This window comes from Cervus canadensis, chromosome 29 (genome assembly GCF_019320065.1).
Source record: "Cervus canadensis isolate Bull #8, Minnesota chromosome 29, ASM1932006v1, whole genome shotgun sequence".
NCBI classification, from domain to species: domain Eukaryota; kingdom Metazoa; phylum Chordata; class Mammalia; order Artiodactyla; family Cervidae; genus Cervus; species Cervus canadensis.
In genome coordinates, this window is record NC_057414.1 from 36265115 (window position 1) to 36279587 (window position 14473).

The 14473-nt window shown below is 45.3% G+C and overlaps 1 protein-coding gene across 1 annotated transcript; it reads right to left on the reverse strand.

Moving 5' to 3' along the window:
- Positions 1 to 3906: 3906 nt before the first annotated feature.
- On the reverse strand, positions 3907 to 12519 carry LOC122430691 (pregnancy-associated glycoprotein 1-like). Its single transcript, XM_043451535.1, has 9 exons — positions 12419 to 12519; positions 11193 to 11343; positions 10097 to 10214; positions 9879 to 9997; positions 8481 to 8674; positions 7470 to 7586; positions 5943 to 6072; positions 5757 to 5855; positions 3907 to 4056 (listed from the first exon to the last, which is right to left on the reverse strand). The coding sequence occupies exons 1-9, from the start codon at positions 12517 to 12519 to the stop codon at positions 3907 to 3909; spliced, it is 1179 nt and encodes a 392-aa protein (XP_043307470.1).
- Between the last annotated feature and the right edge of the window lie 1954 nt (positions 12520 to 14473).

Below are 14473 nucleotides of genomic sequence, written 5' to 3' on the forward strand. Positions count from 1 at the left end.
TCAATTCCTGTGGCTAGTTAGATGACTCAATGTCTAGTTACTTCACTACATGGTTGGAATCATGCTTGGGAAAGAACACTACATGAGGTCCACACATATTTCATCCTTAAACAGGAAGCATAGGAAGGTTTCTAAGGCAACTGTAGGTAATTTCAACATGAGGGGCCAAATGGGGGTAGTTTCATTTAACAGGCTGAGATTGGACTGTACAGGTTGCAATAGTTGTTGCTATGACAAGTAGCCAAAACAGCTACTTGTTGCTGTGCTGGAGATGTGGGAAACTGACAAGAGACCAAAAGCCTTACAACTCTCTGTGCAGTGCTATTTCAGGTTAGAAGTAGTTGACAAGGAAAGGCTGACAGGTAAGGCAGGGAAAGGAGTAATCTGAGCCAGTAATCATTAGCTCTTGTTGGAGCCCAGAAAACAGAAGCATCGACTCAGTCAGACTTCTGTGTCATGGTTCAGAAATAGAGGTCATTTGGCATGCATCAATATTTAGCCTTGGGGATGGCAGCCATAACCTCTAAACAGAAGATTTCCTTCTCCCCGGGTGGGAGGATAATTCATATTTGTTCCAGACTCAGGAACCCAGAAAGCCCTCTCAGTGCCACTTGTACTTAGCAGGCACGCATGCAATCTAGAAGGTGGAATTATCATCATGGTGCCCGTTTTCCAGATGAGACAACTGAGGTTAAGGGACTTGATCAAGTTCACACACCTATACACATGAATGGCCAAGCAAAAGCCCAGGGCAATAGTCCTCAATTTGTGTGTTTTTGCTCCACACCCACTGGGAGTGGTGGATGGTGATCTGACACCAATGCTTAGGCAGAAGCAAGCAATATTCAGGCTTAAACTGAAGAAAGTAAGGAAAACCACTAGAACATTCAGCTATGACCTGAATCAAATCCCTTATGATTATATAGTGGAGATGAAAAATAGATTCAAGGGATTAGGTCTTGTAGCCTGCATAACTTTGGAAGGAAGTTTGTAACATTGTATGGGAGGCGGTCACCAAAACCGTCCCCAAGAAAACCAAATATGAGAAGGAAAAGTGGTTGCCTGAGGAGGTCTTAAAAACAGCTGAGAAAATAAGAGAAGTGAAAGGCAAAGGAGAAAGGGCAAGATATACCCAATGGAATGCAGACCTCCAGAGAAAAGCAAGGAGGCATAAGAAAGTCTTTGTAAGTGAACAGTGCAAGAATTAGAGGAAAATAATAGAACTGTAAAGAGAGTAGGACTCTTCAGGAAAATTGGAGTTACCAGAGGAACACTTCATGCAAAGATGGGCACAATAAAGGAGAGCAAAGTCAAAGACCTACCAGAAGAAGACGAGATTAAGAGGAGGTGGCAAGAGTGCCCAGATGAACTGTACAAAGATGGTCATAAATTCAGGATAGGGATGATGCCTTGGTGACTCTTGTAAAGCCAGATATACTGGAGTATGAAGTCAAGTAAGTCTTTGGAAGCATCACTACAAACAATGCTAGTAGAGGTGATGGAATTCCAGCTGAGCTGTTTAAAACATCCTAAGGAATGAGGCTATAAAACTGCTGCAATCAATATGTCAGCAATTTGGAAAACTCAGCAGTGGCCACAGTGCAGGAAAAGATCAGTTTTCAACCAATCCAAAAGAAAGGCAATTTCAAACAATGTTCAACCTATCATGCAATTGTGCTCATCTCACTTCCTAGCAAGGTAATACTAGAAATCCTTCAAGGTAAGCTTCAACAGTACTTGAACTGAGAACTTCCAGATCTACAAACTGGTTTGAAGAAGCAGGGATCATACTACCAACATGCATTGCATCACAGAGAAAGCAAGGGAATCCCAGAAAATAATTTCCCTGTGTTTCACTGACTATGCTAAAGTCTTTCATTGGGTGGACCACAATACACAGTGGAAAATTCCTAAGGAAATATGAGTACCAGATCACCTTACCTGTCTCCTGAAAAGTCTGTATGTAGGTCATAAAGTGGCAGTTAGAATCAGACACAGAACAGCTGAAAGATTTAAAATTGGGAATGGAGCAGGACAAGGTGTACATTGCCACTCTTGTTATTTAACTTCTATGTAGGATACATCATTCGATATGCTGGACTACATAAACCCCAAGCTGGAATCAAATTGCTGGGAGAAGTATTAACATCCACAGATATGAAGATGACACCTCCCTAATGGCAGAAAGAAAAGAACTAAAGAGCCTCTTGATGAGGAGAGGAGATGAAAAAATTGACTTAAAACTCAACATTCAAAAAACTATTCACAAAAAAATACTCAACATTCAAGGCATCCAATCCCACCACTTCAAGGCATATAGATGAGGGAAAGTGGAAACAGTGGCAGAAATTTTTCTTGGGCCCCAAATTCACTATGGACCTTGACTGCAACCACAAAATTAAAAAACATTTGCTCCTTGGAAGGAAGAAAGGCTATGAAACTGGACAGTGTATTAAAAAGCAGAGAGTCACTTTGCTACAGAGGTCTGTAGTGTCAAAGGTATGATTTTTCCACTAATCATGTGTAGATGTGCTATCTGGACCATAAGTAAGGGTGAATGGCAAAAAACTGAGCTTTTGAACTGTGGTGCTTCAGAAGATTCTTGAGAGTCCCTTATACAACAAGGAGATCAAACCAGTCAATCTAAAAGGACATCAACATCTTACCCCTGCTGTCTCAGCTGAGGCATCTACTGAGGGCCTCCAGGTGGAAAGAATGGATGCTTCCACCGCAAAAGTGCCTTACCATGGCAGCTCCAATCAAAGAGTTTGTAGCTCCACCCCTGGAGGAAGCTCAGAAAGGCTGAACACTCTGTGTACACTGGGTCCCCCGGTACATGTGTTACATTCTCCCCAGCAGCATTAGAGGCCAAGGAAGGGGCATTCTGGGCCCTGGAGGAGGGGGATGGCTCAGGGATCCACTGGGGACATCAATTACCAAGTAGGACTGGAAAGAACAGAGCAGGCAAGTGGGACAGAGAGCTGGCGAGTAGAGTGTTGGAACAAGAGGGAACCAGCTCTGCATGAACTAACTCACCAAAACTCCCCTGGAGGAGAAGCCCAGTGATAAGATAATTTGAGATGGGATGAAAAGAGTCTATTTCTTTACCCCTTAGAATTCCTCTGAATGAGGAGGTGGTGGAGTTGGTGGGTCATCACGAACTCTTCCATGGCCTAGACCATACCCCAGTCGCTATCCTTGGGGCTGCCTTTCCCCACCTTCAGTCATGTAGTTCTGGAGGAAACTGAGAATCATGTGTGCTGCTGGGTCAGGGCCAATGACCATGTAAACCCAGTCATAGGACCCCATGGCCCTGCCAGGATGGCTGATGTGGGGCTGTACAGGAGATCTGAGGTGGGTCATTCAGAGAACACCATTGAACTCTGATATCTCGAGCATCTTTCCTTACTAGGTGATGCCCTGGGGATAAAAAACCCTAGGGAAGGTAGCTTGGACTCCCTCACTAGGTGTAGAAGCCTTAAGGAAGAAAGTTGTCAGGCTAAGACCCCCAAAGAAGAGCAAAGGGAAAGAGCGAGGGTGAGAAAGAGAGAACTGATGACTTCTGATTTCTTGTGTCCAGTCACTGAGATCTAAGTATTTGCTATGATTTTTGTTTCCTGGATTCCCAGAATCAATTCAATGAGTCTCCCATTTCTTTGAAGCCAGTTGGAGTTGGGCTCCTTTCAGTTTCGATTCAGACTTGGTTCTAGATCCTTCACTCCCAGACACAAACAGAGGCACCCATTTATTTCAGCACCATTATGCGTGAAACCCTTTATTCTTTACTGAGAATAGGGTGTGCAGACCACCAAATACAGTTCATCAGCATCCTGGGCAGGAGTGCCCTAAGTGTGAGTGAGTGTGTGTTAGGAGTGGTCTTACTGATTCCTGAATCACTCCCAGCGTTTACACTGCCTGTGCCAGGCCAATCCTGTCATTTCCTCGATCAAAGACCGAGAAATACAGCCTCAGGAAGACGTCACCTAGGACCCAGGTCTCTGTAGATGTACTCTCTTGGTTCTCTCTAAAGCCAATATAGCAGTTGCCACTAGAATCCTGGGGGAGTCAGAGACACACACCAGTCAGCCTGAGCCCTTACATGCAACTCCCACAAATATCCACACCCAGCACACTTCGTTTTATTTCCCTCTTCTGGTAAGTATCAAGTAGTTTTATGAGCTTCAGGGCATGTGAGAGTACATCCAAAGCCAAAAATGGCCCATACATGTGGCTGCCATGAGGAAGGGTGTGGCGAGTGGAGGACTGGGGTTGGGGAAACACTGTAATGATAAAAAGCTAAGTCCTATTGTAGAGAGTAAGGAACTATATTCAATATCCAGTGATAAACCCCATGAAAAAGAATAAGAAAAAGAATATATATTTTTATGTGTATAACTGAGTCACATTGCTGTGCAGCAGAACTTAAGGCGACACTGAAGATCAGCCACACTTCAGTACAATTTTTAGAAAAGAACAAGAGTGTCCCCTGGTTCTCCTCACTCCCTGTTTCTTTCCTCCTGACTCCTGCTCCTTGTTTTCTCTACCAAGAATGCAGGTCCCCCTCTGGCATCACCACAATCCCCACAATCCCTCTGTATTAAAAATCTATTCTTTTATTGCAGTATAGCTGATTAACAATATTCTGGATTTCAGGTGGAAAAAAAACTGACTCAATTGTATGTATCTACGTATCCTGGTCCCAAAGTTACCCCTCCCATCCAGGCTGTCATATAACTGAGTGGAGTTCCCTGTGCTAGGCAGTCACTTATTGTTGGTTATCCATCTTAAATATAGCAGTGCCCAGAGCACGTTCTTGAAGACTTCACTCAGGAACTGTGGAAAACCTCCTTCGGCCCACACTCACCCTCTTTGGCCACTCCAGGATTGGTTGGGTAACTTACTCTGGTTCCCCATTCCCACCAGTCAGTCCGTAGCCCTCATCAGCCTTAGTAAGTCCCCAGTGCCCCAGTGCAGAGCACCTTGGGATGCCATTTGCATGGAGTCCAGTGCAGCGTTACCTAGAACCAAGCAACCCTCCATACGACTCCATGAGTTTCTGATTTTAGAACTCCTGAGATTCCCTCTGTTCCTCAAAGCCTTCTTTGAGGCCATCAGCCTACTATGTACTCCCACAGGGAGCTGACATGAAGCCTCCACCCTGTGCCGGGGTGAGCAGTCACTGTGCGCCCTTTATTCACCTTCGTATCCAACATCCCCACAGAGGGGTCAGGTGCCCCAGTTCACAAAGGGGACACCTGGCCAGAGCAAGGGGAAGAAGCAACCGAGATCTAGGGTGACCATGTAATTTATCATCCAAAGCAGGAAAGCTTTGAAAAGGGATGGGAGACTGTTAATTTATGATGGGACATCACACTGGGATTGTCCCCAGCCATTCACCTCGTAACATGGCCTATTTCAGGGACTGCTAGTGCTGACTTTCATGTTCATGCACCTAAGGGTTCAGATTGAACTGAAGCTCTCTGAGGACTGAGGACCTCAGTGTTCCCCTCGCCTTGTGACTCCCACCATGCCAGCATGGTGTGGCGTCTCCACATTTATTTCAGGATGATCAGTGTCCCAGACGGCCCTTTACTGTCAGGTAGTTGGTTCTGTGGGAGGCACTGGCCCAGCCACAAGGCTCAGAAGCATCTGCAATGGTGTGACACGGCCTGCAGAGGGCGTCCTCCTCCCAGCAGCAGCCCAGGGGATCCTGCAAGCTCCAGTTTGAGAATCAACCCTCAGTATTGTCCCCTCACCTTGATGGTGTAGGCTTGAGCTGGCACTGGGTAGCTGATGCCGTTGATGGTGCAGTTAATAGAGGGCAGGGTGTTGACCGCAGAACATGAAACATAGTGCTATTAGAGAGAGAGGGAGAAAGGTTGGCCCTGGAGATCCTTGATGTGTGTGGAGACTGGGAGTGACCCTGGGGCATGACCCTTCACCCTGGTGGTGCCGAAGAGTCTCAGGATGTTATCGACCAGTCTTCTTGGACCAAGGATCAGTGATGTCCCAGTGTCCACAAAGGCCTCACAGCCGCCATTACAAGCAATAACCCGGCTGTTAATGGAGATGCTGAGAGACAGTGGAACAAAGCGAGCATCGAGGTCACTCTGAGTCTCCCCAGAGCTGCCCCCTTCCTGACTGTCTCCTAAACAGCCCTTTGTCTCTTGCCCTGACTCTCTTCATCTGCTCTCGACACGGCACCTCCCTTGACATCCTTGAATGCAGTTCTTGAATACACCAGGATGTTTTGTTCCTTGACACAAGCTGGTCTTCCTTCCTATAAGTCTCCCCTCCCCTTTGACTAGAAAATTTCTTCTCATCTTGCAGATTCCAGCTTAATTGTATTGTTTACAAGGAAGAGTTTCCCCCGGTGTTTATCAGTCTCCTTTCTTGGTCACTCTCTGTAGACCCTTCCGCACATCTAGCATGTACCAAAGTCATAATTCACTAAGTGTGTGTGTCATTTCTGTGCATCTGCCTTCTTAAATGTGAAGGCGAGTTTTATTCTCATTGCCTGAGATTCACAGGGGCAGCAGATTCTCATAGTGGAGGGAAAGAGGGGCTCCTCTGGGAGAGGGTGTCTCCCAGCACTGCTCATACAACCAGCTCAGACCCTGAGACCCTGGCCAGGAAATATATGACTAGCCCATGGAAACTCCAAAGGACAGGTCAGCTTTTGTCTGAGCATATCACACAGAATCCTATCAGTTATTGCCTCTTATCCTCAGGTCACTCCTGGATCCCACCTTTCTGATTCTCTCAGTTATAGCCCCTGCCCCACTCTGTGCCCAGGGATGTGAGGAGTCTTTTTTATTTGTTGCTTTAACATCTTAAGACTTCAGCCAACCTCTCTCCACTGCTGGGTAGCTTCTCTATAAGGATACCAGTTTTCCTTATTTGCTCAGGACTTTCCCTGATTTTAAACTGACATTTATCTGTACTGAGAATTTCCTTGGTACCAGGTAGCCCTGGACATTTGGTCATCATATCATAACTCTGTTCAGGCTGGTAAAACCTTCGCTTTACCTGTCACCACATTATAGAGTCCTTTGGCTGTGCTCCCCACCTCACAGGGCAGTGGGTTTAGTGCTCTCCCAGCTGCACAGACCTCTCTGGACCCTGTGAGGACCCTGGTCAGAGCCCTGGTCAGGAGGCCTGGGGATTATGAACCCATGGGCTGTTTGTGTACCTATGTGCTTGTGTGTTTATTTGTATATGTGCTTGTATGTGTCTCTGTGTGTGCTTCTGTGTCTCTGACTAGCTATGCATGTTTATAGGTGTCTATGTGTATGTTTATATGTATCTGCTTGTTTTTTCCATGTGTCTGTGTGTCTGTCTGTGTCATTGTGGGTGGTGTTTATGTCTCTGTGACTATTTGTCTTAGAATGCATTTGTGTGTGTCTTCCTGTGTCCATGTACAGAATTGGGAGCATCCCTTGGGCTGACTCTCAGAAGGAGAGGCTTACCGGTCCATGTGTACATGCCAGTCGTTCGCTTGAATCAATGGTACCCAGTTGAGCGATCCCTGGTAGTAGGATTTATCCACCCCACCAAACATCACCACTCTGCCCTCCGGCTTGCTTCTGTAGAGAGAAGACAGCACTGTCTGAGAGATTTGCTTCTCCACCCATCAAGGCCCTAATAAGGTCCTCATTGACAGATGCAGAAATCGAGTCTTGGAGCAATTGAGAACCAGACTGAGGTCAGTTACTGGCTAATGAGTGGCACAGAGGAGGGTAGAACCTGAGTAACCTGGATGGGTTCCACCCACTATATCCTCTGAAGATGCCCTGGACCTCCTGTGACCTGAGTGCTCAGACACCCTCAGAGGACAAGGTGCTGAAGCATTTTGGCTTTCCCCTTGTCCACTTTGTCATTTTTCAGGAGAATCAAGGCCTGGGAGTGCTAAGGGTGTAGGATCAGGTCACCCAGATTTGGCTCCACTGGCCTCTGACCTCTACTGTCCAAAGGGCCCCACACTCAGAAGGGACCCCACCTCTGCTCTCCTGGTCTTGAAATGCCTAATATTTCCTGAACAAGGGGTCCCACACTTTTGTTTTATGTCCCACACTTTCCTTTTTCACTGGCTCTTGCAAATTGCTAGCTGGTCCTGGGCTCGCAGTGAAATGCTAATGAGGAAGGAAAGATACCCACCATTGTTCTGCTTCCTTATCAAATTCATAAGCAAATCCTAATGCCTTTTCCTTCAACTTGTTTCCTGTTGCCTTCCATTAGTCTCCCTCCTCACTCCTCCCCCTAGACCAAGTTACAGATCTTGAGCATAGGAGCAGGGTTATGTTCCAATAAAACGTTATTTATAAAAGCCAGTGGTGAAGCCAGGTAGAGCCCTGGGGCCATAGTTATCTTGGATTAGATTATCTCTCAGGATACTTTTTATCAAGTGTTCTATAAATTTTCTACAACTGAAAGCAAATTACAGCTAATTTGGAGAAATGGATTGTCCATCTCAGACTTACTTGCTCAGGTAGAAGGCACAAACCGGCTCAGAAATGGCACCTTGATTCATCAGGTTGTCAAAGATGGGGGTGTCTCCGGTGAAAGATAAGTCGGGGTAGTTCAAGCCCAAGATGCCATCAATAGGCCTTCCCTCAAACCCGGAATGTTCCATGCTTAGACCAAATGCCTGGTCAGTACTTACAAGGTCCCCAATCTGTGTGAGAGAAGAGTGATCCCACTTACAGATACATGAACTGGGGATAGGACTAGGCTGGGGTGCATTGCCATTAGATCCTCAGGGAGGAATTGAGGCTGGGCTGTGTGTTCGGTGGACCTCAGGCAGTTATACCAAGCTGGGAGGGTAATTTGGGTTCCATTTGTGAGAGGCTGTGAATTTTAAAACATCTGCCTCTCTGAAGAACACCACCTGAGTGAGTCAAATTGGCCTCCTGGCTTCTGTACAGGTAGGGCAACCAAAAGCCAGGTCAGGGCCCATCGGTGCCCCCTTGTGGACAAAAGGAGCTGAGAGCAAGGCACCCCTTTCTTTGGCATTACTGTGACCTAATGACAGGAATGGACTGCATTCTTGTAAGGTACTGTGGATTCTGCATCTGTCCAGGAAGACAGAAGCCGAAAACACAATCTTTCTTGCAGGGATCTATGAAATTCCTGCCTGAGTATTCACTTTTGGGTATATGTGTGTCTTTGTGTGAGTGTGTATGAGAGAGAAAGAGAGAGGGGGAAACTACTCAAGTACTTTGGGGGAAGCAGGCCATAAGTTTTGTTGGACTCTCAAAGGCCCCTAGAGTGAGAACTCATTTATCAGACCCCCTAACTTCTCAGGCCTCCAGTTTCCCAGTCTGGATACCTGAAGCCCTTGACTACCCCAACGGTCCCCAGATCAGTTTTATCCTGTCCCCAAACACCCCACAGCAACTTCAACTTCAGTCCTGAAAAGCCAGCCAAGCTCCACTGTTTACCACATGTGTGTCCTCAGCAAAGCCCTTGCTGTGTGCGCCTCAATTTTCTCATATGTCTCATTAGCTAATCAGAGTAACTGCTGTGTGGGGTTGTTGCAGGACTAAACCACTTATCACCTGAAGGTGCCTGGAACAGTCTGAAAATATAAAAGTGGGTGCTTGTCTCCCCTCTTCTCGCTCCCAGCAAAATGAACCTCGAACTGCTCATGGGCAGGGAAGCTGCAAGAGCCCATCTCAAGCCACTCTCTGGGTTAGCTAACCTGTGTGCTCATGTGTCACCACAGGCACTGCCTCCCCAGGGACAGGATCCTGTAGGTAAGATGGCCAATATCTACAGGAGTTAGGCTAGGATGGGTCCTGCCATAAGGTCCTGCATCTGTTTTGGAAGCAGTGGTCACTCCATAGCCAGTCCTGACTCAGCATTTGTTACAGTCTTACCCGAACGGTGTCATAAACAACAACTCCCCTCATTCTCCCAACACTGTATTTGAGGCTGAATTTCCTGTAGGTAGGGCAGAAGGTGGAAGACTCACGATGTCTGAACAATACCTGTGAAGCTGCAGACAAAAGAGATAAGTGCCATCAGGTGCCAAGTGTGCAAAACAGGGTGGCAGGGCAACGGAATTATGGTCTGGGTAAGGGGTGTCTGTACTCACAACAGAATTGGCTGGAGCAAAACATGGAGGGCACCCACAAGTCAGATGAACCTTTGTCAAAGACAACCCGGAATTCCTGAGGGGGTGTTCCAATGGTGATGTTACCCACATACAACATCTGCAGGGAAAAGGAGGTAGTGGGTTAGTGCAGAACTGGCTACCCTCTATTCTCACACTCATGCCTCCCTCTGGAGGTCACATATCTCATGAGATCACTTTCTAACCACCGTGCAGCTCACTGGCATTGGTCACAGAGGTGCCTGCATTTGATATATTTTCCTGTGCTGCATGGTATGCAGGATATTGACTCTATGACCAGGTGTTGAAGTGGTACCTCCTGCTTTGCAAGTGCAGAGGCATAACCACTGGACCTCCAGGACCACTAGACACACAGGGAAGTCCTGGTGCCTTCATTTGAGAAGCTCTGTAGTCTCTTAAAACCCAGCCTTAACAACCCCTTCTCCAGGACGCCCTTCTTGATCAACCTCAGCCACTCCCTCTGAACTCAGAACACATCCAATCAACAACACACAGGTGACCCTTTCATTTGACATCTATTTACTAATATCCCTATCTCTCAGGCTGGCATGAGCATTCTTGAAGACTAAATAAGCCCTTTTTCTAATCTAAAAACAGTAACCACAGTGTTATATACTTATGGCCTTACACAGAATACGGGTTCAGTAACTTTTTACAACTGTGGTTCTTGTATCTGTGGAAACTGATTTCCTCTGCCTGGGGATTCACAATTACTTTGCCATTGATTCTACCATTTAATCAGTGACGGTTCCCTCTTCATCTGTAACTGACTGACTCACTTATTTCAGAAGGAACAATCTCCCTCAAACTAATGACACATCTTTGACACAGAAATGGATATTTACCTGCCACCTGGGAATTGCCAGGCCCAGTCACAAAGACCAACAGTTGAGGATGAGAGTGCATTTTCCTCTAGGTGGGGTCCCTGTTTTCCAGTGTTTCTGCCTCCTGCAGGAACCCCAACCCCAACCTCCCACCTGGCTCCTCCAGATTAGCCCTGGTGCTAGGCCTAAGCACCAGGGGGCGCTGTGGAGCACCATCCTCTGAAAATACTCACATCCTTGAAGTTTCTCAGGGGGTGAGTAGTTATATTTGAGCCAGGAGAAGAAGTTAGGTACAGTCTGTAAGCATGTTTCTTCAGGAAATTGTTCAGCATGTTTTTTTCACTGCGGGATTTTCTCACGATCTGCACTCTTGTTAGAGGTATTCTTTACGGAGTATTTGACAAAGAAAACAAAGAAGAAGCTACAATTGGCTGTCAGTGTTCAGGTAAAACTGTCGTTGTAATTGCCCTGTGTATTTTCTAATCATTTTTATGAGGCACATTATTATCAAATTTTATGCATATACCATGGCAAGGACATAGGTTTGATTAAAGGTTCTGTCCTACAATCCAGGATAAGCCACATGACCATGTGGTGTCTCAGTTTCCCCCTCGGTAAAATGGTGGAATGTAGCAATACAAACCCTCCAAATAGAATATCTTGGGGACAAGTGAAGTGTTGGATATAAGGTACCTGATAAATAGGAAGTCTCAACAATGACAGCCATTAATATTACTGTTGCCATCCCACTGTATCCTTCTCACAGAACCTCAAGGAGGGAGTTAGAAGGGGGACTCTTATGCTCTTTTACAAGGGAGCAATTTGAAATGCAAGAGGTTACTGAGTTGGCTGTGGTCACAATGCCTGTCAGATATAAAACTGTATATCACAGTGTATCTTTCTCTAAGTTGAAAGAGAAGAGGGAGTTGAAAGAAGAATCCAGGAGATAGGGAACAAGTAAGGGAAATTAGGAGGCTCAAGAAGGAAGGATGAGTCACATTAAAAATTGACAGAAAACAACACAGAGAGAAATACACTCACAGAGAATTCCAAAGAGATGGAGAGGAAAATGATAATGATAGAGAGATGCAGACATAGTCATATACACACTGAAGTAGACAGGGAACAAAGAGGACATGTTAAATAAAATGTAGAAAAGTGCTGTTCCACAGGACCACACCTACATCTGCATAGACTGTGCACTGAACAGTTGTAAGGAGTTGCATTTTCAATAGGTCATGACTGGACCCCAAGAGTTGTGCAACCATGCAAATCTACACCAAAAACCTTGGGCTCCACAGTTCCTAAAGCAAGGTACTTATCAATAAGTAAGGGTTGAACTTTAAGACTGTCAGGGAAATAGTCCATTCCCATCTAAACCTGATGGGTGGAAGAATAATCAGATGAAAAGAAAAATCCGACACAGGAAGATGATGCAGCTTATAGTCCCCATACTTACTTGACTATGCACTCTGAGAAGGCCACCAGCCCAAGGAGCACAATCAACTTCATGCTTCTTTCCTGGCTCCAAGTACTCAGGGAAGTTCGGGTTCTTAGCATGTAGTGGTGACCGGGAGCCCCTAGTTATATATGCTCTGACCTACCCTCGTTTTCCCCTTTATGCCACTAATAGATCTGATAAAAACACAAAGCTTTTGATAAAATCCAGACCTTCATCAGTGTCCTTAGCAAGTGGACTTTGAAGCTTCTCAGAACACAAACAATTGAACTGTAATCTCTTACTTGAAACTTGGCTGGAAAATCTAACTGATCTGCATGGATATCTAAGGAGATGGAGAACCTTGCCTACTTCTAGAGAAAACTGATAAGAACATCAGGAAAATGGTAATTAGGGGCCATAATGAACATTCATGGTTTCATATCATCTTCCTAGACACTTCATGAGATGTGCATTGCTCTCTTCTTTGGAGAGGAGATTGCTAGGAGGATAAGTGGTCAAATGGCAAAGTGAAGACTTCAAGGACAGCCCAGGGACATACAACTAGCCTTAGGTAGTGGGTCAAATGGCAGAGATCAGGGGCACCTGTGATGTCAGTCTGCATCAAAGATTTAGGGCAGAGCAGTACTTCAATTGCGTGGGTTTCAGTATTGGAAAAAATGTCATATTCATCCACAAAATATTTTATATCATCCAACAAACATACAAGGAAGAAATGTGTGCTGGGTTCTGGGTTACAGGCTTCAAAGTCAAAGTTGATCAAGACAAAAGTAGTCTTTATCTTAAGAGAGCCACAGTCTAGTTCTCACAAACTCATGGACCCAGGAGGCAAGAGAAATGATAATAGGACTAGGTGGCCATGCTGGACCCTGACCCCTGGGACAAGTCTTTCATCCATTTCAACCATGCTGGAGAGCAGGCCAGTTGGCCATGTTTCAAGTGAATCAGAAATTTGGATATTTGTGTACCATCTACTGATTTTAACGTTAGCAACTAATTTTTTTTCCCAAAAACAAAACAAAACAAACAAACAAACAAAAACAGTGGGAATGAAATCTCCACAACGATGTGCTGGAATCAGCCTTCAGTATCTGCAGGTTTTTATTTCTAGCCTAGACTTGGAAGTGCAGTGGGGGCAGAGAGGAATGTAATTCAAGTTGGTTGATTTAAAAAGAGACTAAATGCATACTGCACAAGTTTGTTTCCTTTCTATTTATAAAGAAAGATCATCGGGGACATGCGAACCAGCAAATTTAACTGCTGAAGATAAATGTATATATTTCTGATATAATTTCCCCCATAAGGCCTATACCATGAAAAATTTTGCCTGCCAAAGCAAACACACAAAAAAATTATTTTGAAAGGTCTTCCCAATCAAAGAAGACAAAACACCCATGGCAGCCAAAGTACAGACAGTGGTGTTTAATGACTCATCCAGGACTCCCAGGGCCTCTTCAGCATGAGATCTATCCAGGCCTGTCCCTTGAATACAACAGGAGCCTCTCCTGTCGCCAGGTGTATGTAGGTGGGGCACTGTGTCTTAATCCTCATTTTTACATATTGTTTAAATTCAGTTTTGGTGGTTAAATCCCAACAGGGGGAATATGACATCACTGACAAATGACACACATATATGCACTTTGAACTATGGCCTTGGAGAAGACTTTTTTTTTTCCATTTATTTTTATTAGTTGGAGGTTAATTACTTTACAAGATTGTAGTGGTTTTGCCATACATTGACATGAATCAGCCAGGTATTTACATGTGCTCCCCTTACCGATACCCCCTCCCGCCTCCCTCTCCATCCCATCTCTCTGGGTCTTCCCAGGGCACCAGCCCTGAGCACTTGTCTCATGTATCCAACCTGGGCTGGTGATCTGTTTCACCCTTGATAATATACTTGTTTCAATGCTATTCTCTCAGAACATCCCACCCTTGCCTTCTCTCACAGAGTCCAAATGTCTGTTCTATACAACTGTGTCTCTTTTTCTGTTTTGCATATAGGGTTATCATTACCATCTTTTTCAATTCCATATATATGTGTTAGTACACTGT